The 23,149-nt window shown below is 42.9% G+C and overlaps 1 protein-coding gene across 2 annotated transcripts in view; it reads left to right on the forward strand.

Annotated features, from left to right (window-relative positions):
* Window positions 1-23,149, forward strand: part of FOCAD (focadhesin) — a 280,601-nt gene that overhangs the window by 213,752 nt on the left and 43,700 nt on the right. For both annotated transcript variants that reach the window (XM_006764937.2, XM_015564735.1), the window contains exons 24-28: window positions 2,499-2,543; window positions 7,367-7,475; window positions 10,112-10,228; window positions 12,746-12,984; window positions 16,519-16,608. In XM_006764937.2, coding sequence (XP_006765000.1) covers window positions 2,499-2,543; window positions 7,367-7,475; window positions 10,112-10,228; window positions 12,746-12,984; window positions 16,519-16,608 — 600 coding nt within the window. The remainder of the gene's footprint in view (window positions 1-2,498; window positions 2,544-7,366; window positions 7,476-10,111; window positions 10,229-12,745; window positions 12,985-16,518; window positions 16,609-23,149) is intronic.

Below are 23,149 nucleotides of genomic sequence, written 5' to 3' on the forward strand. Positions count from 1 at the left end.
ACATTTTGCTTTAATCTAAAAATCTGTTCAAAGGTTACTGAATTTTAGGTTTTTATTTACTGACAATTGGCATATGTAGAAAAGCAGAAGCTGTGTGTGTGTGTGTGTGTGTGTGTGTGTGTGTGTGTGACTAAATCTATTCTGTTTCATTTTCTAGATTTATTTTAGAAAACAGCAAAGCAGTTTAAAATGTATGATATTGGATTTGTGGCTAGAGATTAAGAATTTGGATTTCGCTCTCTAATTGGTATTATCTTTCACATCTAGTTTTAATTTCATCTTCTGAAAATAAGCATTTGGTGGAGGTGGTATATTGGCTACACTTTTCAAAATAGAGAAAGAGATATGTGGCATGAAGAATGTGAGAAAAAGATGGATGTCAAGGATAACTACAATATTCTAACTCTGAATAACTAAAAGTATGGAGTTCCCATCCACTAAGACGAGGAAGACAATAGGAAAGCAGGTCTATGTACAGAGGAAGCAGGTTTGGGACTTGCTAAGCCTGAGCTACCAGCTGGAGATGTCAAGTAGGTTGTTGACCGTGAGTCTAGAGTGCAGGGTGACGTCAGGGCTGGAGTACAGACTTGGGAATCACCAGTATATCATTCACCTAGGGAGTAACTGAGGACAGAAAGTCAGAGGACTGAGCCCAGAGCACTTCCACATTTAGAACTGGAGAAGGTGGAGGAGGAACTAATAAAGCAAATGGAAAATTAGTGACCAGAGATGTAGGAAGAAAAGCAAGAGCTCATGGGCTCTTAAAAGCCAAGGGCAGAAAGTGTTTCTCGAAAGGAGCGACCAGTTGGGTCAAGTGCTGCTGTGAGTTGGCCAAAGATGGAGACCGAGAGCTGGCAATCAATTTTGGCCTCTTGAAAGTCATTGGTGGCCATGCCAGCAGCTGCCCTGGTGGAGTTGTGGGGACAAAGCCAGATTATAGAAGGGCCCAGAGAGAGGGGAAGGAGATGAACTTGAGTCAAGTACACACTATTTTATATGAGTTCTGGTGAATGAGAAGCAGAAAAATGGGACAGTGGTTGGAGGGCTTGTTCTTATTTTAAGATGATAGATATTTCAGTGTGTTCTCATGCTAAGGCAAGTAAAAGAAGTAGGAAAGAAAAAATTGGTGTTGCGGGAGAGAGAACAGATGGGCAAAAGGAGGGACCTGGTCCACTTGTGGAAGGTTTGGCCTACATGGAAGCAAGTATAAGCAAGTCATCATTTGGAAATATTCCGCATTGACCAATAAAAGAATCCATTAACTGTACTATTCGCCATCTGGCCATTCTGAGATTGGACAAGTTAGAGAATTTATTGTCAAATGATTTCATAAAATACAAGTTAAAGATCTACAGGAGCAGTTTGCAACTAACTGAAAAACTTGGCTCTTAAAAATTACATTCTCAGAGAGTGCTGAATAGCTAAGATTTTATTAGATTTCAAATGAAAATATTTATGAATGCAAATATAACTTATATTTGCAAAAGTCATAATATTTATAAAAACTTTGAATTACTGAAACTCAATGAAAATGTCTGTGTCCTGTTCAGAATGTGAATTTGGCAGTCAGTCGTTGTTTTTCACTTTATCTCAAGGCTCTTCTACTGACTTTTTTTAAAATCCACTGACTATCTGAATTGAGCACACCTTCCTTCATATTCACAAGTATAATTATTTTGTTTTAGCTTCAGAGTGATTTTATAACCTATGCTTTTAGTTTTATTGCATATACATGCAAGTGACTATTATTTACAATTTGGAACTAGTAAAATTGCTGTTTTGGTGAACTCCTGTGCAAAAAAGACAAATGCCTTAGTCAGTCTGGGCTGCTATAACACAAATACCAGAGCCGGGGTGGCTTAACCAACAGAGATGTGTCTCGCCATTCTGGAGGCTGGAAGTCCAAGTAAAGGTGCTGGGGGGTCTGGTGCTGGTGAGGGCCCCCTTCCTGGTTGGCACATGGCCACCTTTGTGTGTTCACATGGGGAAGAGGGGCAGAGAGTGAGGAGATGGAGGGGGAGAGAGAGAGAGAGAGAGACACTGTTTTTGTAAGAACACTCACTAATGCTATTTCTGAGGACTCCACCCTCAGCACCTCCCAGAGGCCTCACCTCCAAATACCACACATCCGGAGCTCGGGTTTCAACATATGAAGCTGGGTTGAGGGGACAGGCATTCAGACCATAGCAGAGAATAATATGAAGGACACACCTACTCTCCAACCAGTTTGAGAGAGGACACCATCACACCCTATCCCTCCTTAGCTACAACCGCCACCGCCTCCTTCCACTAGTGACCTCAGGAGAAGGAAGATGAAACTCCCTTTGAAGTAAAGCCCTTACTGCCATTCTGTCACCTTACACTGAAATTCCTCAAGTACCGTTTTTAGCTCTGGAATCATTTCTAGAGGTTCTTAATAATTGACGAAGAAGCAAAAAGAGTGAGTTCTTGCTCTAACGTAAACTCTGACACGGATTTTCTTTGCATCGTCATTGCAGGGTCCGAGACATGTTGACGGATGAGATCACCAAGTCAGCTGCAAAGTAAGATCCCCTTATTCTCTTTGCCACAAATCTATAAACATGTGTGTGGTGTGTTTTTGTTTTTTTCCTGCAAGGTACATACAATTTCTCCTTTTAGGGTATTCATAGCTTTAAGAATTTTAAAGGAGTTTTCAATTATATTTTTAAAAATCAGTCATCCTTTCTCATGTTAATTCTTACTGTGTGTCTCTTTGTGAAAATGCAGAGGGATCAGTACAAACACACACTTTTACAAGAGGCTACTGAGGAAGTATGGAAGGGCCCCGGGCTGACTTTGGTTCTTAAAATTCTAATTTAGTTGGGGTGAAGGAGATAGGTGGGAAATCCTTGCTAATGTGGATTAATAAATAGATTATTCAATCTCAGCCGTGAGCCAGCAAATAAATCAAAATAGTACTTCCTTTTATTCCCTTTGTGTTATTGGGTGCAGGGTATCTACACACTGAATTTTTAAATACTAGAATCTAATGCAAAAATCCAGCAAAAAAAAAAAAAAGATGGTTTTACTCATATCCTTGGTTTGTTTTAACAAAAATAACTCGAGTATTACTACCTTGAGGCTTTTTATCTTAAGCCAACCCTTATGAACTTGCTTAAGCAATGTCCTCAGCTTCCTTTGTTAACAAGCTGACTAATTGTTTCTGGCGGTAAGTTACACTCAGTTACTGCGCTTCTCCCTCCACCGTCACCCTCAGCTGCTGACAGTCCCTGACATCCTTTCTTCTTACTCACCAAACACAGATAGACCTTGGACCTAGAGGGTTTCGTGTGCATTGAAAGTCCATTATCCAGGAATATCTCATTGCAGAAGAGTTTATCCCTATCATGTCCCACCGCCCTCTGTAGCTAACAAGATTCTGCCTTAACAAAACCAACACACACATGATGTGCCTTAGAGTTAGCCTTCCACCAGTCATTTCTGAGACGGGACTGACTGTGAAGGCCGACCCTGGCACATGCACTCCTCATCTCGTGTCTCCTGAGCGAAGGCCAGCAGCAGTGGTGACCCTGCTCCGCGCCCAGTTTGGTGGGAGTCGGGGGACTCTCTGTGGACAAAACTGTGGACAAAACGAAAACTAAAGTGAGAGAGGCTTCTGCAGGGAGTCATTTGTGTCTGCTCACCTGCTTTGGTGAATTGCAGACCCCGTGGGAGAGCACCAGCCGCAGATTGGAAGGGCAGGGTGCTGGGAGGGGGCTGCCTCTGGCCTGAGCTCTGGTAGTTTGTTCTGTTCTATTGGTCTACTTATATCTCTATATCCTATTAAAAAATGGGGCTCTGGCATTGGCAGCAAACAGTGCGGAAGGAACTAGCATCTTTCTATTAAAACAAACTACAATTTTGCCTCTCCAGTAGCGTTTACATTTTCCATTCTAACATTCTTCAACAAGACTGTAATCTTCAGCTTTCCAGAGCATTGTTTCATGACTAATACTTCAGAAGAGTGTGCTGCCATTCTCAGAGGTGCAGAGTAAAAGGAATTCATGTTTTCATGGTGTTCCCTTTTCATCAAAAATTTCAAAGCATTTTATAGGCCTTATCTTATTAAAGCAATCCATGACGGCAAGTGAATAGGAGACAGTTAAGGTCTAGGGGCAAAGGGATTAATGATGAACAGAGGGAGCACTCTGTCTCCCTCCCTTTGCTTTCCCCACTGGCTTCCTCCAACCATGTGAGGACCCCACCACCACCACCACCCCCTGCCAGCTAAGCCTTCTGCTCCTTGGACCACGGCTATCACAGACCAGCGTAAGATTTATTTTGATCTGAACCATAACTTAAAAGCAGGAAGCAAAACATCACCGGATTAGGCTGATATACTCATTTGAGAGCATTTATTTCTAAAGCATCAGGGTTAGGGCTGAAAGAGAATCATAACACAGATACAACCTGATGATTGATGTGTGTTTGTTTTGACTGTTATTAATTAAATAGATTTGAACCTGAAGATAAAAATCCCCGAGGGACTGGGTCACTTTACTGATATGTAACGTAATACTGTGTCCCTGAGAAAGCATCATCGCAGCTCATCCTTCCTTGCACGTTTTAATTAGGTTAATGGCATCAGTTTGTTGCAAAGGACAATTTAATTAAAATGTCAGTGGTGCTGCCTAGATAAATACTGTACTGATGCTGACATGTCATTATGCAAATTACTGCTGCTTGACTGTAGGGGACAGTTATTTGATCAACAAGGTGATGAGTTTTTGCTGAACCAGTTGTAGATTTTCACCTGGCCAGCTCCTCCGTGAATTTGCTTCACGAAATATGCATTGAGTGTCTTCTCTCCAGCGCTCACTGCGCTAGGCATGCAGGGAATACATAGGTGGTCAAGGGAGAGTCATGATACCTGTGTGAAACGTAGAGCTTGCCCTAAGCAGCACTGTGCCACTGTGGGCTAGTTGTCTTTTTAAGTCAAAGATTAATGTCCAAATTTGCATTTAATCTGTAACAGAAGGTCTAATTAGCAGTGGCTTTAAATATGTTTTTTTTCCATTTTACAAGAAACAATACATGCTCAGGAATGTCAAGAGCAGTGAAACTTTTGAAATAAAATCATGTTGGAGCACTGTTTTAAAACCGAGGCTAAATTCTCTTTCAGAATTTCAGTTTTGTTTTGTGGGGTTTTTTTGCCCTGGCCAGTGTGCTCAGTTAGTTGAACATCATCCCATGCACCACAAGGTCACTGATCAATTCCCACTCAGGACACATTCCCAGGTTTCAGACTCCACCCCCAGTAGTGGGTGTGCAGGAGGCAGCTGATCCATGTTTCTCACATCGATGTTTCTCTCACCCTCTCCTTTCCTCTCTCTGTAAAAAATCAATTTAACGAAAAAGGGAAAAGATACTTTTTATGTTATCTTGTATGCTGTTCTTGTTTTAAAAGATGCGGTACCCGATTTCTGGTGACCACCAAAGTTTTTCTACAGGGTGATGAAACCTGGCGAACTAATTCTCAGACCACTGAGAATTTTAAAACGACTTTTTACCTAACTTTAGTAATTTATGACTATTTTGTAACAAGATGGGCTTCAGGATAGCCTCAGCTAAAAGTAAGAGCCAGTAAAGTAAGAGATTTAATTTGGATTTTGTTAAATGATTTCATGGCTAGGGCACCTAGGAATGCCCAGATCTTGCCTCGCTTCTTGTGATATGATTAGCTGTATTAGCTCTCAATAATCCTGACTGCAGAGCTCTAGCAAAACCTCGTGCAAAGCTATCTGTTTGGATCACAAGTCTTTCTTCCCATTTTCTCCTCCACACCAACCCCCAGCGTAAATGTTGGTGTCTTATCACTTTAAGGCGGGTCTCACAGAGGAATGAATCAAGGAGAAGAAATTGGTGAACAAAATGACCAGGTGTGCAGAGCAAGTCTTCACTGAGCTTACCCACCTGAGGTGGGAGGGAGGGGAAGAAGCGGGGATGGATGGATGAATAGATACATGGAATAACCTGACTATGGCACATCTGAGTCCCATTCTTACCAAATGGAAACAAACACGCAAGAACACGTGTATACTAATTTTTTAATACTCACTAGCTCACATGTTCAGTCAGGTCTGTGTCTTTATCCCACACATCCGTCTATCCCAACACTAGGTAAGCAGGGAAGGGTTCTGGGATGTGTACGCTGATTCAGGTTCAGGTGTGAAGCCCGGGTTTGGGGACACATTCCCTGTATGTGTGGGAACCCACAATCGTAGGGCTGGCTGAGAACCGGACTCTGGCGGCTGGGTGCCCTGCTGCCTGTGCCCTGGCCTGAGAGCTGGCAGCCAAGGGCATCTCCTCCGTGTCCCACCTGCGGTCACTCTACAGGGTCACCTGGGAATGATGGAGTAATACGAAATGTGTACTTTCAGGTGGTGGCAGTATTAACAAGGCTCAGTTTCTTGATATTAAATTCAGAAGTCAAATTTAAGATTTTGCTAATATTAGCAAACTATCATTTGGATGAAAGGAAGGGCTCAATCCTCATAGTCTAAAAACGGGTCTTTTTTTTGCATCTTATCTAGAGCCTCAGTTATATAGCACCTGGCTTTGAGGTCACTGGCTTCGATGGACTCCGAGAAAGAAGGGGATAATAATGACTGAGGGAAGCTGCCGGTGGGCCGGCTGCTGGGAAGGTGTGCTGTCTGGCTCCACACACCGGTGCTCGGGAGCCAGACGCCACCTCGCTCTGCCGGGCTCATTCACACAACTGCCCTGGCCCGTTTTCAGAACATTTTGATGCATTTATATTGGCCAATTGTGACAGAAGAAGATCGCTTAGGAAATGTAACGTCAAATGACGAAATAAACATTTTGGGAAGAAGTTAGGTATGATGAGCGTGGTTGTTGTTGTTTTTAATTATTGTTAATCCTCATTCAAGGATATTTTTCCATTGATTTTTAGAGAGAGTGGAAGGGAAAGAAAGAGACAGAGAAAGAAACATCGATGAGAGAGAGGCACTTCCATTGGTTGCCTCCCACATGCACCCCTGCTAGGGCCTGCAACCAAGGTACATGCCCTTGACCAGAATTAAACCCAGGCCCCTTCATTCCAAGGCCAATCCTCTATCCACTGAGCCAAACCGGCTAGGGTGAGCTTGGATTTTTAAGTTACAAAACAGCATAATGACCGCACATCTATAAGAAGAGTTGCAAATCAGCGCTGGTGTCAGGAGCGGGGAGGCTGCTGGCATCGGGAACAAGCAGACCTGCTTACGAGGCTCCGTGAGGGAGTGGAGTGCTTTTTGCCCTCATCTGCCCTCCATATAATAGCACCTTCTCTTCTCCAGGCTAATGCTCCCAAATCCTCTCTTGGGATGTTTTTCTCCTTAAACAGGGAGAGCCCGGTGGTAAAAGGCAACGCGCTATTAGCCTTAAGCAGCCTTGCTGTCGTCGTATCCAAACATGAAGCCAGCCTCTCCTCGGACAGCGAGGGCGCCCAGGAGGTGAGTCGGGGTGATCTGAACCGTGGGCTCCGCTGTGTAACCGCTGAAAAGGGAGATGTCTCTGGAAGCCGGCTCTGAGTTCACGAGGTTAGGGTCTGTCTGGGCCACCAAGTCCTTCTAGCATCCTGGGAGCTCTGGTGCCCCTAAGCCGCTTTTCTTCGCAGCTTTCTGTTTTGCTTCCTCCCTCCCAGTCAAGTGTTCATTTCAATGTGAAGGGAGCAATTTCATGCAACAGAGCTTGTCTCTTTGTGATGACATCAGTGGTAGCCAGTCTTAGGAGGTTAACTAGGCTTACTGAAAGTGAACAATGCTGTCAAAAAATGACAAATAAGCAGTGTTTACTGACTGAAAAAAAATTATACTTTTGCATTTTAATTGTAGATGTCAATGGCGAAGTGCCTGTTCATTTTTGCAAGGCGTTTATTTCTTAATTAAGCATGTGGCGAGCTGGTCAGTGTTCATTTCCAATGTACTTTTTCAGATAATTCGTATCTGTCAAAATAAAAAGGCACGGGCGTCTTCTTCCCACAAGCCCTATTATCTAGGAGCCATCAGCATCTGGAGACAACCTAGCCAAGGGGTTAAAAACGGCCTTTGGCGTAGGAGAGCCCGTCATTTCAATCCTAATACTTGTGCTCGCTGGCGCTGCGGTGTGCCGTTGCTGATGCCCCTTTTCGGGGCCTATTTCACCGTCTATAAGATGGGGATAACGATACCAATCAGGTAGGATTATTGAAGGATTACATGTATTAATATACAAAAATCACAATGCCTGGTAGATACTAACCTCTCAGTAATAGTCCTGATTCACAGTAGCATAGACTGCATCGCTTCTTGCTGCAAAACCACAGTTTATTCAGTGTTATTCAGCCTGTGTCTGTCCCCACAGAATGTCTTATGGGTCATCTATACTGTTTTTCAATAAGTGCTCAGAGAGGCTACACAACTTTCCTGAGGTGACACAGCAATTGGCATTACCAGGATTTGAACCCAGGCAGTCTGGCTCCTGAGCCTGTTATTAACTGCTAAGCCAGCCTGTACAGTTGTACTGTTTTGTTTCGTTTTCATGGTGGGGTTTTTTGGTTGCAAGCAAAGAAAACGGCTCTCATTTAAAAGAGGAACTAGATAAGGAATCTGGAAGCCAATGGGATTGAAGGCAGAGCTGAAAAATCAGGTTTTGGGAAGAACAGTAACCAAGGCAACCTGGGGAGTCCAGGCACCGGTACTGATGAGCCATCACAGGAGAGCCCCCACTGGGATGGATAATCTGGTCATTTGCTGCCTTTGCATCACTCACTGAAGATTGAGAGTCCCCTGGGTCCCCAGCCTTCACTTGGGTAGGGTAGGACAGGTAGCTAGATTGAGCATTTAATCAAGCTTCAAATCATGGAGGAGGGAATTTCCCAAAGGGTGCGATTACCAGTAAACAAGACAGGAGGTACCATGTGGCAAAAGCTACCAACGTGTATTACAGGTGAGAGAGGGAGACAGGTCAAGGGGTGATTGTATGAGGGATAAAATCCAAGCATAATTACTTACTATATGAAAATTTAACTTTAAACCCAGAATCTTATTTTAATGATGAGTACGTTGAATTTTTAAAGCGAGGAAATGTTTCGTATCCTTTAAAAAGAGCCGTGCAGTTGTACTCGTGATTTACCCCAGTAGTAAGGGGCGGGGTGTGGCTCAGAGTTTGAATGCCAGGCCCCCTTATTCTTCTTTGTCCACCCCCACCTTTGGTTCTGCACTGTAACACATACGCACAAAACATCGAGAGGCCACACAACCCAGAGGTGGGGCTTTGCTTTTGTTCTTGATGACCTTGACTTTGGCTATTACTCCCTACACACTCAAGACCTCATTATTTGATTGAAGTTGAAGTTTTCAAACTTCATCTAAGTCTGCATAGCACCAATAGCTAAAGAGCTTAATATCGTAGTCTTATTTGATTCAAGGAATTAATTCCAAGGAGATATTTAACACTGCATTGACCTCTATAGTTTACATGACCTGAATATACCAGGAGAGTTAATGAATGCTTTTGACATCCAGGGTCATGAATGATTTTTAAAGTCAGGTTCTCTTTTTAATTAGTTTGGTTTTGTTGTTGTTTTGTTTTAGTTTTTTTACAATTCTCTTTCCTTTTCCAAACTGAAAATCAATTATGTTTTATGACTGATTAGCTAGGAAAATGATGTTTCTTGAATGATAAATATATGGTGGTAGCAGAAATGCTAGTGATGGTGATCACAATCATGTAGGCTGCTTTATTGCCTCCTCCGTGAAATGACAAGTCATAGAATTGAGAAATTTTGAGTTGCTTTCTCTGCACATCTCTCCCTTGAACCTCCACATTATCCTCACTGAACCTGGGAGGGCTCTGGGGCGCTCTCGGATACGCCCTGTTTTGCAGCCGCATCCTCTCACTTCTGTTAAGTCCCGTATAAAAGATCAGTATTCCTGGTGGGGCACAGGTGAGCCTGTGTGCTTGTCAAACACCTGCTCACCTCCTTCAGTCCTGGCAGGTGAAGTTGACGTTTTGATAACAGCATGCCATTCTTTAATACAGACGGGGGATAGACCCTGAACTTAGAAATAATGTTAGGTTATCGTTTCACGTGTTTCTTCATCTGCAGGTTCAACCGAATTTCCTTTCCATGAAAGACTGGGTTTCCATGGTGGTTGACACTCTCCTGGTCATTGTGGATAGCCACTACCACCCCAGAGGACAACTGTTCTGCTCATTCTATTATGTAAGTCTGGGAAAGGAAAAGTGATAGCAAGCTCAAGGGACGACTCTTCTCATCTCAGTTATTCACATGAAATCCATGATGTCATGTAATGATTCTTAGATGTACATTAGAATCATGAGGGGAATTGTAAATATACATACATATACGTGTGTGTGTATGTATAAATTATATAATATATAATATAGTGTTTAGTATATAATATATAGTATATAATATATAATATGTATAATTTAAACAAGAAACACTGATGTGTAGGTCTTACCTCTGACCTTTGCTCAGGGCTAGGCCCTGGGTAAGCACTTTGAAGCATTCTGGGCTATTCTAACGTGTAGTCAGAGGCAAGAGCTCCAGTTATAGTAAAATAAACACTGGCTGCAGATGGAGCCCCTGAGTTTCTTGTCACAGTTTTTTGTTTCCTTTTCAGGGTATGTGAACCTGGGCAGTTCACTTTATCTCTCAGGACCCTTGTTTCTCTGTCTATAAAATGAGGTGACTGGGCAATATTATCAGTAGTGATTGGAGCCCTAACTTCATCCCTTATTAATTCTGTTACCGTTGACCTGACACTTAACCCATCATCTTATTTTTCTTATCTGTAAAATGAAGTAAAAACTAATGCTTTGCCAACTTTACAAAAAAAAAAGTGAGGATGAAATTATATAACTTATGGGAAAATATTTTGAAAATTTTGAAATACTTTATAAATACAAAGTCATATTGTTGATCCTAAGCACCTTCTCTTTCTTCATGCTTATATCCCAAGATCTGAAGCAAAATGAAAACACACTTTTTCTGTTTGAGTTCCTTTTCCCCTTTATTGGCAGTAGTGAGCGCGTTGTTTCTGTATCTGCGTGGAATTGTTTTGGTTCTGCCTTATCGCTGTCCAGTGTTTAGGGAATTACAGTGATCATGGGGCAATCAGCTGAGCAGCAGAGGATTAGAGTTGATTTGAATAAAAATATAGCACGCGTCCTGACCAGTTGCTAAGATCACAAATGTAGCCTGAAACTCCGCTGCCTGAGGTCTCCTCTCTGTGCCTCTGCCCTGCCCTGGGGAGGACCTGGTATGTATTCATCTGGGGCTCAGGGCCTAGAAGTAAAATTTTAACTATACTTGAGGACAAAGCAGGGATAATGCAGGATTACATTGGAAGGTAGATTTTGCTCACAGCAGTACTTTCTTTACAATGATTTGTTTTCTGTCGGATGTGTTCTTGTTTCTTAATGATGGATGAATATTTTCTTAGTTTATGCTGAGGTCTTCGTACGAGCTCCACGGTCCAGATGTTCAGGAGGACACATAGCATGTAGATTTCTAATACTGCTGCGTAGTTCTCACAAACCAATAGCAATAGTCTCCTTACTCGCTAAGTCAGGGTTGCCTCTGACCTTTGTGATTTTTGCATTGTTATACTTTCTCAAAGCCCTGTTTCAAAAGTCACTTTTTTTTTTTATTTCCGGTGACCTAGGGGCTGAGTCATTTTGAGTAGTATTATCATTACAATAGTGCTATATCAACTAAAAGAACATCTTAGCACATGCTTGATTTTTATCCTTAAAGTACTAAAGCTTAGAGAGCGAATGAGTAAAGAATTAAAAACATTTTTTCATGTGCTTGGATGACAAGAGACAACACGGCCTTTAGGATGTGTGTGGAAATTTGAAGTGGGTAATAGGGAGGAGTGGTCAGTGGACTTCCCACTCGAGACATGTTGACAAGTGTGCGTGATGTCTGGTGGAGCCCTCCAGCGTGAGGTCCTGAGAGAAGCTGTTCCTATTCAGCCGCCCCGTCATGGTGTTGGGGCTGTTATTCATTTCTTTCCCCGTGATTGCATATAGGGAGGCACATATAGAACTCTCCATTTCATTTTCAATAGCTGGTTATTGCTTTGTAACCAGAGGCTTTTCGGATTTCAACTTCCTTTTTAATTAAAAGGAATTAGCCCCCTGCAGGAAATAATCCATCTACTGGGAAGGGTTCCCACCAAAGATTTTGGGAGATCTGCCAATAGATCCCTGAGCTAAATTTACACTTGTCTCTCAATGCTAAACTTGAACTGGCCCCTCCTCCACCCCTTGCTGGCTCTCCGGGAAGACTCTGGTTTTCTGGACATTTATAAGGTGGCTGGGTGGTTTCTCCAAGCTTGGACAGCTTCACTTTGGGTTTTTCACTATATGCACATGTGGGCTTTCAAACTGAAATCGTTGCAGGCTTTCTAGTGAGGGAATTCACACCCTTTAAAAGGAGGCACTAAGAATTTGGGTTTTGTGTTTTTTTTTCACATTTAAAAGGATGTTATTAGTTGGCAGACTGTTGAGCAGCCAGTTGTTTCAGTGGGAGTGAAAATGTGACCTGTACCCAAACACAGCAACCGATGTTTTGAATTACTCGTTTGCTTGGCAGGAGTGGATCCGAGAGAAGCCCGTATTGTTGCAGAGGGCTTTTGTGATAGGTGTGTTTCCTTCATGTTTTAAACAAAAGGCCAACCCCCTGTTTTCTTTCTTTGGCATGTCCTAGAAATCCTATTCCGGGGAAAACACAGCCAGTGCCATCGCCCGCTCCGCGGCCGCCTCGGCTTTGTCCCTGCTCGTGCCAGTTTTCATTATCTCTTGCAAAGAGAAGGTGGAGGAAATCCTGACCATGCTGACTGCCAGGTTACCTGGGAAACCAAGCGCTGATGAGTCTCAAGCCGTGCAAATCCACATGGGCCTCGCTTTGGGGATGTTTCTCTCACGCTTGTGTGAGGAGAAACTCAGGTACAGTGGGTTAACACAGCCCTGCGTTTCCTCTTTGTGGTGCCGGTGGAGGATTGCACATGCACATGCACACGCACACACACGCGCACACACGCACACACGCGCACACACGCACACACACGCACACGGGTGTTTGATCTGAGCAGTATGTGCTTGCTGAACTTTCTGAGACGGGCACCTCGATCATGAGTTCTGCTTTATGAGTGAATTTGTCTTTCTAAATTCCTTCACATAGATATTAACGTGTTTTAAGGGTTGCTCTTATTAAAGTAATTGGTTACTGGAACGTCATTTCATGCTTAGATGAAAGCCCTGAATACACCTGTGTAATAGAGGTGAGGAAAAGTCTAATCTACAGTGCTATAAAGAAAAGCTGCCTTTTTCCTGGTTTGTAGCTGGAAATGATTGCTGATCCTTTATTGATATCACTATCACACGGAGGGAGAGGATTGGGGTGTCCCTTGTGCCTGAGGGTGTGGGAATCCTTGAATGGCCTGAGAACTGCATGTACCCAGTGTTAACTGTTGCTTTTATCCTGAGCCCTGGCTACAGTTGTATAATCCTTAAAGAGTCTTAATCTGTGCATATTATACTGTGTAGTTTATTCCGTTTGATTGCTCGGTTTTTGGCCTGCTAGCTTTACCTGTGAATGGAGCTAATAGATGATCAAAGACCCAGGTGGAAAATTCCACCAAATGGGAAAATCTTCCTGTATGTGAATCTAGTTTTGTTCGTTTTATTTTATATTTTATAGCCAATCTTAGACTTTTATATATGTGTCTATGTAGATTTATTGTAGTGTGGTACAGCATGGATATTTAGATGTCACTGACTTGGAATGTAGCCCCATTGTCCAGCAGTGGAGGAGAGGGAGAGGCACCCTGTGTGGTGTCGGCTATTGTAAACTTTCCTGTCTGTCCAAAGGCAAGAAATGGTGTTGATGTGGAGACATGATGCTATATTTAGATTTTACTTTTAAACCAGTGGTTAGGTTTCCATTTGTAATTTACAGAGTTTTGTGCAAATGCCAATAAAGGAAACCTTTATGAAAGTTGCCGTTGATCTGGGGAGATACCATATTTCAGATAATCATGTTCAGCTCTTGGAAACATCTGTCAGACGATTGGGAAGAGTTGGCTTAGTCCCTGCGGTCATAAACAAAACGTTTCCCGAATACTCATTTTGTCCTCTCCACCCGTGTTCGTCTATGCAGGCCTGGCTCTGGACGTGAACAAAAAGCGGCCCTTTGTGTGTGTTTGACTGTTAACGTGTTTTGTGTGTGTGCGACAGAACACAAAGTATTTTTAAAGAGCTAAAACTTGAAAGTGAGTTTTCCCTCCTGTGCTACTATTGCGACCAATGGCAGCTCTTTCACCGTCTGCGTTCCTGCTCTTTCTTCAGTATCTTTTCAAGCAACACGCTTTACAGCTAAAGATGAGCCATGGCAGCTTCATTCCCGGTGACTCATTTCATCCTCTCCTGGCCCCGGCTCCCTTTCTCATTAGATTTCGATGAGCCGCTGCTGGTTTTAGGGCTTGACAGGCTTGCGTTTGTGGTTCGTTTAATCACACTGCCGGGAGGAACCCATGGTGATTCAGCTAAAGCATCACTCTGGTGCCCAGGCTGCCGCCCGCCCTGTCTGCTCTTACCTGACTTTGCACCTGCAGGAGCCCCTGGGCCAGAACCTCAGGAGGCTCTTCCCATGGCCCAGTGCCCTCCCAGTAGCTGCAGATCTTATGTGGCTTTAATGACCCTGTTTGATAGCATCCTCCTGTTAGCTGGTGTCTGAGTCAGCCAGCTCATGGCTCCCACCTTCCTAATTTCTCGGAGCAGGGGAATCTGAAATATATGCCTTCGGTACTATAACATATTTTGCTAGATAGTGACATTGTCATCAGATAATGATATTTTTGGAGAAAGTTTCCATTTTTCTGTAATGAAGGCAAATGTTTTGAGGGCTATTGACTGACCAGTCAAGGACATCCAATAAGTAACCCAAAACCGCCCCTCAGGACAAGGTGCTGGTCCCGAGAATGAAAATCACCTTGTGATAGAGAATGGTGGCAGTCAGTCCATTGTTTTGGTCAAGCTTATGGACACGTCACCTGGATTTACATTCTGGCCTAGAATTCGTTCAGGAAAGCATATTATTTCAAAGCTCGCTTCCATCATGACTCCCAGAGGATATAGCACTTCAGCATTTGTTTAGCATATTTAAGTATATTTTACTCCAGAGAACAACTATAATAGAACTTACTTAGTTAAAGCTATTAAAAGTGTGCGTGTGTGTGCATGCGTGTGTGTGTGTGTGTGTGTGTGTGTTTTCATTGCAAAATCTAATCCTTCACCTCAAGCAAAACCGCTGGCTGCAGTCCTGGTTTGAGGACGTGGGAAGGGCTCTCTGCACAGGGTTCCCAGCTGCGTTCCCCCGGCAGGCGGAGGCAGCAGCACCAGACCTGACATGTGGGACCCTGATAATCAAGTGTCAGTGATAAAGCCCACGGCTCTGCCTGAAAACACTACCTTTTATGTTTATTTTACTATATAAGCCAATGACAAAATCGCATCAATTACCGCAGACAGGAAAAGAGAGAGCTGGTGTTTCCCCCCACCCCCACCACCCCCACCACCTTTTAAAAAAGTGTAACTAAAGGAGTAGAACTTAAAACCTCCACAATCGAGACATGAAATCAAATGTAAGTCTTTGCATGAAAGAGATTGGGAACCATTATTGATAATAGGAGCTTAATGGATTTTTTTAAAATATTCTGACGACAACCCCTTTAGCACTTAGAAATATCTTTTTTTGGAATTCTGACTTTGGTTTTTATTTTTAGTGATTTAAATTTGAATGGACGAAATTTGTGACAAAATGATGACCTAGGGAATATTATACTCTAAGTGAAATAAAGACAAATGCCATGATTTCACGTCTATGTGGAATCTAAAGAAAATGAACAAACAAATGAAGCAGAAAAGGACTCATGGAAGCAGAGAACAAACTTATAGTTACTAGAGGGAGTGGGGGGGGGGGGAGATGGATGAAAATGGTGAAGGAACAAAATTCCAGCTATAAATAAATGTATTTATTTAGACAGGACAGAGCGTACAGTCAATAATATGGTAATAAATGTGTATGGTGATAGGTGGTTACTAGACGCATTGTAGGGATCACATATTAAGGTGTATAAATGTAGAATCACTATGGTGTTCATCTGAAACTAATATAATATTCTATGGCATCTATACTTCAATTATAAAAAAAGTTTTAATGAGCTGAGAAAATGCGAAAGTAACAGTGTTTATTAGCTTGCAAATAATGTCATGTTCAGAAACCCAATGACTGAATAAATTCTGACTCCGTTTCTCTGTCTACAAAATAAATGTATAGGAATCGTCAATAGTATTGATTGTTACGTTTATGTTTTTTAAAGTAAATGCATTTTCAGTAGAATATTGAGAGCAAAATATTGTAGAGTAAGTATGTTGGACAGTTGAGTGACTTTACTCCTTTTCCCCGCGGCCTTTCCCTAGTGACGTTTCGGGCCACCAGATGAACCTTCTGCTGATGAAGTCCTTGGATGCCCTGGAGAACTGCTGCTTTGACCCCTGCCTTGAACACAAGTATGTGGATCCCATGTCCTCTCTAGCAGATGCTTAGAGACTGGTTTTTTCTCTGCCATAAGCTTTGAATTCTATGGTGAGATATTTCCAGGGCCCGATCTTGAATTCCTTTGCAAAAAATTCTTAGTAATCACCAAAGATCTGCACTCAGAGCGTACCTGTTCTGAAAGCAGTGTTTCGGCAATAGTTCGCCTCGGTACAAAGCGGCACGTGTCGTTGTGGCTGTCGTTCAGTTCCTAATGCCTTCGCTCTGGCTTGTACAGCTCCCATCAAGCATATATTTGGAGGCTTGTGTGCTTGATTTAATCTTTTTAAAGAAACTTTGTAAATGTGGACTAAAAGAATCTGAGACCCATGATTTAGATCCCCCTGTGAAATCCAATGGCTGAGGGACAAAAATGGAAACAAATACAGGTTACACCAGGGTTCCCCACCTCCTCAATGTTTATAGATCCATTTTTGCCCCACAGACCTCATGATTTTTGTCCATTAAACTAAATCTTTTAAAATGTAATTCATTTTCTCATTGCCATTATGAAAGATAACAAAATGAAGAGGAATAATCAGAAAAGAATGTCTCGAAAACCAGCGTAAAACATACTCATTTAGTGAGACACTTGGTGTTTAAAAAATTGACATGTTGAGGACTACATTGTACCTTTTTGTGCTTAAGCATGTCTTACTTAGAACCTCAGGTTTAGATCCTCTGGGGTTTATTATTACTTGGAAACTCAACAGATTATAAGCACTAACCCCCAACTTATGAATTCATTTACTCTTTGCTATTATGGGCATTTAAATCAGAGTTTGCATTTCTGGCCTTTAGGAACTTATGATCTGAAATTACATTTATACCATCTAGCCTGTTTGTTCCAAGTAACAAAAGAGTAAATGGTAGAAGCAGCTTCACGTATCAAGTATTCATTGTGAGTAAACAAAATCAGATGTTCACGTGGCAGGTGGTCGTGATGGGCCTTCTTTCAGACACAGGCTAAGGTTGGGTAAGAACCTTGATACCCACCCAGTTTAATGGATGGTATAGAGCCATGGAAAGTTGAGAGTTTTGAGCCTAAGCTGTGTATTAGTGGTGTAGCCTTTTATAACCAAGGAGTAAGCTGGGTTCTCTCTCTCTCTCTCCTTCTCCCTCGCTTTCCCTCTCTTGCTATCTCTCCCTCTCTCTCTCCCTGTCTCCCTCCCTCCCTCCCTCCCTCCTTCCCTCTTTCTTTCTGCCTTCCCCCTAAACGTGTTCATCATAGCTGGGGGGAAATTTTATGATTAAAATGCTCCAAACTTTCAGCCAGTTGAAACTACCAAGAATGACTTTCAAGTATTATATTCATTACTTTCCAGAAAGGTTGTTTGAAAGTATGGAGGACCATGGTGAGAACGGAATTATCCACAGTGTGGGTCTTTACACGTATAAGAACTAAATATGTCTAAGCATATTTAACTTTAAAATGAACTTTTTATCTTAATAAGATTCTTATTTCTTTACTCTTACTTCTTTCTTGATTCTTGCCTTCTTCTTTTAATTTTATTGAGCAACTGCATTTGGGAGAGGAAGGATGGGCCTAGATAGGGTCTGAACCTGCAGAGTCTGGTAGAACAGGGTCATCAGAAATTTCCTGTTCATTTAGGAAGATCTGGCTTGTCTTCAGGGCCCCAATTATAAACTCAGGCCCTTCAAGGAACCCTCTCTTTATCCTCTCAAAACTCCCGTTATTCCTCTCGTTGATGAAGTTTAGTATTTTGTCATGTCTAATGCTTTGTGGGTGGCAGTGCTTAGGATGTTGTTCCCTCTCGGGTTTGACGTTTAATTGATACTTACTGAGTAGCCACAAATTGTTCGAGGCATTTTCACATCCCTTTCCCATGTAATTAAGCCTTGATTACACCCTAAATGTTGACACCAAAGGAGGAGTCAGCTTCATTTTGGTTTACTGATGAAGAAAGTGAGTCTCAAAGAGGAGCCTGGTTCAAGGTCACACAATGAGTGGCAGAGCTTGGAGAGAAACCCTAGGTTGTCTGACTTCAAAGTCATTTTCTTCTCTTGGATAGTACAACATGGAGAACATTTCAATCAGGAGAAATCTGGAATATTACTCACAACAAAAAAGAATGAAATCTTGCCATTTGCAACAACATGGATGGACCTAGAAGTTTTATGCCAAGTGAAATACATCAGACAGAGAGAGAAATATGTGTATGATTTCACTTATATGTGGAATCTAAAAACAAAACAAAACAAATGAATAAACAAAACAGAAACAGACCCATCAACATACAGAGCTAGCTGATGGTTGCCAAAGGGGAAGGGGAAGAGGATGAGGAAATAAATATTTTTTAAAATCAGAAAAAAAAGAAAGTAGGTTGATCCTTAATGTTCAGTGTTTATTCTTTTTCTCTGACTTGAGGGTCTTGCTTGCCATTTAAAAAAAAAAAAAAGTCTAGTCTCAGGCCTGAATGCCTGGCTCCTGGCACGAAGTATCCCTGTCTAATGAGATTGCAGAAGTCTGGGGCAGTCCTCCCTCCGGTGAGATGGTGGGAGCGTTACCAGGAGGTAGTTAATGGATCCGGGAGCGTGCTACCTCAAGTGATAGAATTCACCCAGAGCAAATTCATCACGCTTCCTGGATTTAATGGACATGTCCCTGCTGGGAGAACCAAGCACCTGGGCTGGTCTGTGTTTGTGGTCCCATCGCTTACATTTTGCTGCCATCTAGTGGTAATCACGGTGCCATTGCAGTCCTCACAGGCCTGGTCATGCTATCCACCTAAAGCGTTGGGTAATTACTATTGAGCTTTCACAAATACAATATTTGTACAGCACTTTGTAAAGGGCAAAGTGCTGTACGAATGTTAACTGTTATTAGAACTAATTATTAGATGGCCTAGTACTTAATCTGCAGGACAGCCTATGGCAAACTGAGGAATTGAAGATTCATCTCTGAGTAATTTTAGAAAATACACAGCCTTATATCTCAGTTGATGTGGCAGCACACATATGAGAACTGCACAGCTTTTAAGTCACAAAATTTCTTTTTGGTAGTGATATTTTAATATACTTGGATAAGACCTTCAAATAAGTAATGTCATAATAGGGCCTATAATTTTAAAACTCAAACTCTCTTTATCATTTGTTAGTATTCTTTTCTTATTTTAACCCTCACCCAAGGATGTGTTTTCATTCGTTTTTAGAGAGAGAGGAAGGGGGACAGATAAATATCGATGTGAGAGAGAAACAGCGATCGGTTGCCACCCATACATGCCATGACCAGGATTGAACCTGCAGCCTATGTATGTGCCCTGACCGGAAATCAAACCACAACCTTTTGGTGTCGGGGACAACTCTCCAACCAGCCAAGCACCTGGCCAGGGCTGTTAGTATTCTCATACAAGACTCATGTTGGCAATTCCAAAACCTCAATTTTATACCTAATACTAGTATAGCTTGTTTTTATTTCATCTGTCTGATTCGGGGGGGTGTTGTTGTTTGTTAATCCTCACCTGAGGATATTTTCTCCCAGAAAGTGGAAGAGAAGGAGGGAGGGGGAGAGAAGGAGAGAGAAAAACACCGCTGTGAGAGCCACACATCGAGTAAGTGCCCCCGACCAGGAATTGAACCCAAGATCCTTCGGTCAGGCCAACACTCTAACCACTGAGCACACCGGCCAGGGCATCTGTCTGAGACACCAACACTTAACTCCTTTCTGTTTTCATTATCAGAAAGATGTGAAAGCCACCTCTGCCCGTTGTTCTCAGTTTAGAGCTGGCAGACTTCTCAAAGGGAAGCTAGAGGGAGATCAAGTGTAGGTAGAAATGCTGAACTAAGCACTTGGTGAATCTTAATGCACCAAGGACAAAAAATAAACACATTAAAATATAGAATCTTAATTCACCAAGGACAAAAAAATAAACGCATTGAAATACAGAAGATTTGGAAATCAGGAGGAAACATCAGGAATAAAGGTTTAGAACTCCCTTCCTGGTGCATGCTGGAAAAATGACAAGAAGCAGAAGGAGACAGTTTAGCAGGTCAGCAGGTGCCCACACTCTAACATATTTACGTTGGCACATGTGTACATAGGTGGGTTATGTGTTCCTGTGTTACAACAGTTAAATAATTACCACTGGAGCAATGAATAGAATCGTTCATGAGTGGTAACCTTGCCTAAGACTAATTATGCTGTGATAATATTTAGGTAAGTGTGAACTGAAAGCGGGGTCTCTTTCTTCCGAGCCTTTGTGCCCATATGCCTGGGGATGGTAAAGGAGGAGCCTTCGTCCAGGGGAGAAGGATTTTTCTTCGCCCAAAATAGCCCCAACAGCAAGATTTGGGTAACTACCTATTTATTGAAAAGGATGAACCCCAGTACTCAAGTGAGCTCTGGGAAGAACCCCTTTTCCACATGAACCTGATGCCACTTTTTCTTAAATTGGTCTGGCAGGAAATAGAAATCAAGTTTTCTTGCTTGAATCTTGGATGGTATACTCCGTGAATTTTACAACTCATAAATTTTGCCTCCAACTAAACAAAGGAACCAAGTCGTGGTTTTCTTTTGTTCTTTTCCTTTGGGTAGCTCTTCTCCACTTCAGACGCCCTTGAAACTCTGCATTTGCTCACTTCCTAGTGTTCAGTGGGTCTGAGTTGGATGCCTGTCCCCACCCAGCAGTGTGCTGGGTGCACAGACATGGTGGTGAGGAAAAAACAGAAGAGGCGCTCACCCGCATGGCATGGAGCGTGCAGGCTGGCGAATGAGGTGGATGGTAATTAAACAGTCCCCCAAATAATCCTCATTGTGATGAGAATTTATAATTAAAATGGTCTGAAGTAAATTAGTACAGGGTGCGATGGGAGAATAGGAAAGAGGTTCCCTGCTGGGCCAGCGAAGGTGTCCCTGAAGAAGTCACATTTGAAATCTTAAGCAGAAGTAGCAATTACATAGCCAAAGAGGGAATAAAAGTCAGAATTTCCAAAGTGTTAATCACATTGTGTCTAGCTATATCTCTGGGATAATCCTATCCAAATTGTATATGCATCCGTATAGAAAGATAGCCAGGCCCAGCCGGTATGGCTCTAGTGGCTGAGCATCGACCTATGAACCAGAAGGTCACGGTTCCATCCCCAGTCAGGGCACATGCCCGGGTTGCGGGCTGGATACACAGTGTGGGGCGTACAGGAAGCAGCTGATCAGTGATTCTCATCATTGGTGCTTCTATCTCTCTCTCCCTCTCCCTTTCTGAAATCAATAAAAAAAATTTTTAAAAAGAGATAGCCAGAAAAACTTCCCTTAGATTCTAACTGAGAAGAGAGACGTGAATCCGTACTGATGGGAGCAGCCCCTCCTTCAGAAGCCCGCTCTGTCCCGACAGCAGGCGGCCGAAGTGCTTGATGCTGTTAACGTCATGTTAGCGTGTTTGCTGCACCGGCTTCTCCGCCTGGCTCATGATGGGTGACCCTGCAGTCGCTGCTTCACAAAGGACTTTCTAACGCCAGGCTGTTAGGCAGTGGAACCTAGAAACACCCACTTGAGCCATGTTGCCTTCATGGCATCGTGCAGGGCACCAAGAAGTGCTGGGGGAAATAACTAGCACGTCATGAAAGGATGCGAAGGTCTTTGAGGCCAGCCAAGGAGAGAGACGCCAGGTATGAGCCAAATGACCCAGGACACAGGCGCGGAGATGGGTGGTTGGAGAAGTGCCCTGGAGCCTGCCTCCCCAGCAGCCGCCCTGGGGAGAGGCGAGCCAGACCCTGAGCCAGGGCGGTTGCTGGAAAACTCAGCCTCCCCTCAATTTGAAAAACAGCAACAAAGACAAAACCTTTTCTTACAAAGTAAGAAATGACCTCACAGCTGCATTCTCTTATCATACTAGCGAGACGTTCTGGGAAAAGGATTCGTTTCTTTAAATGGGTGTGTATTCTTTCAGGAGGACTCGGGCACAAAAAGCCCAGGGTCCCGATTGAATTGTCACTCGGGGTAACTTTTGACAAGCCTGTCATCCGTCCCTTTTCTCCCCTGACCCGGTGGTACTCCGAGAGATCAGAGGGGAGGAGAGGATTAAGGTCATTGTGCACAGGCGAATACAGTTCCTCCGAGAAAGAAATTCCACTTGCTGAAGTTGACTAGGAAACACGAAGCACGAAGCAGGACCTGGGAACCAGGCCTGGCACTGATCCGTCCTGCTGTTAGTGAGACCTCCTCTGCTCAAATCCTTAAATGTCGTCTTTTCTCTCCTTATGCGGTTCATCACAGCGCACGCAACGTGGGGGTGGGGTGGGGGCACCACAGCTCTTCTCAGTGCAGCGATGGAGCTGGCTTGACTGCTGTTTATGCCTCCTCCTCCCCTCGTCATGGAATGTTAAGTCCAGCTGTTTCGTGATTTTGCTTGTCTGTTTTTCTCCAGTGGGTACACAGCACTAGCATGGGCCACGAACACTTGTTTTGTGGTAAAGGTTGCCTTTTTTTAAAAAGTTTTGTTTTATTGCTTAAAATATTACAAAGAGTAGTACATATGCTTATATCATTATTTATTAATTGTA

This window comes from Myotis davidii, unplaced genomic scaffold, assembly GCF_000327345.1.
Source record: "Myotis davidii unplaced genomic scaffold, ASM32734v1 scaffold197, whole genome shotgun sequence".
In the NCBI taxonomy this organism is placed as follows: Eukaryota; Metazoa; Chordata; class Mammalia; order Chiroptera; family Vespertilionidae; genus Myotis; species Myotis davidii.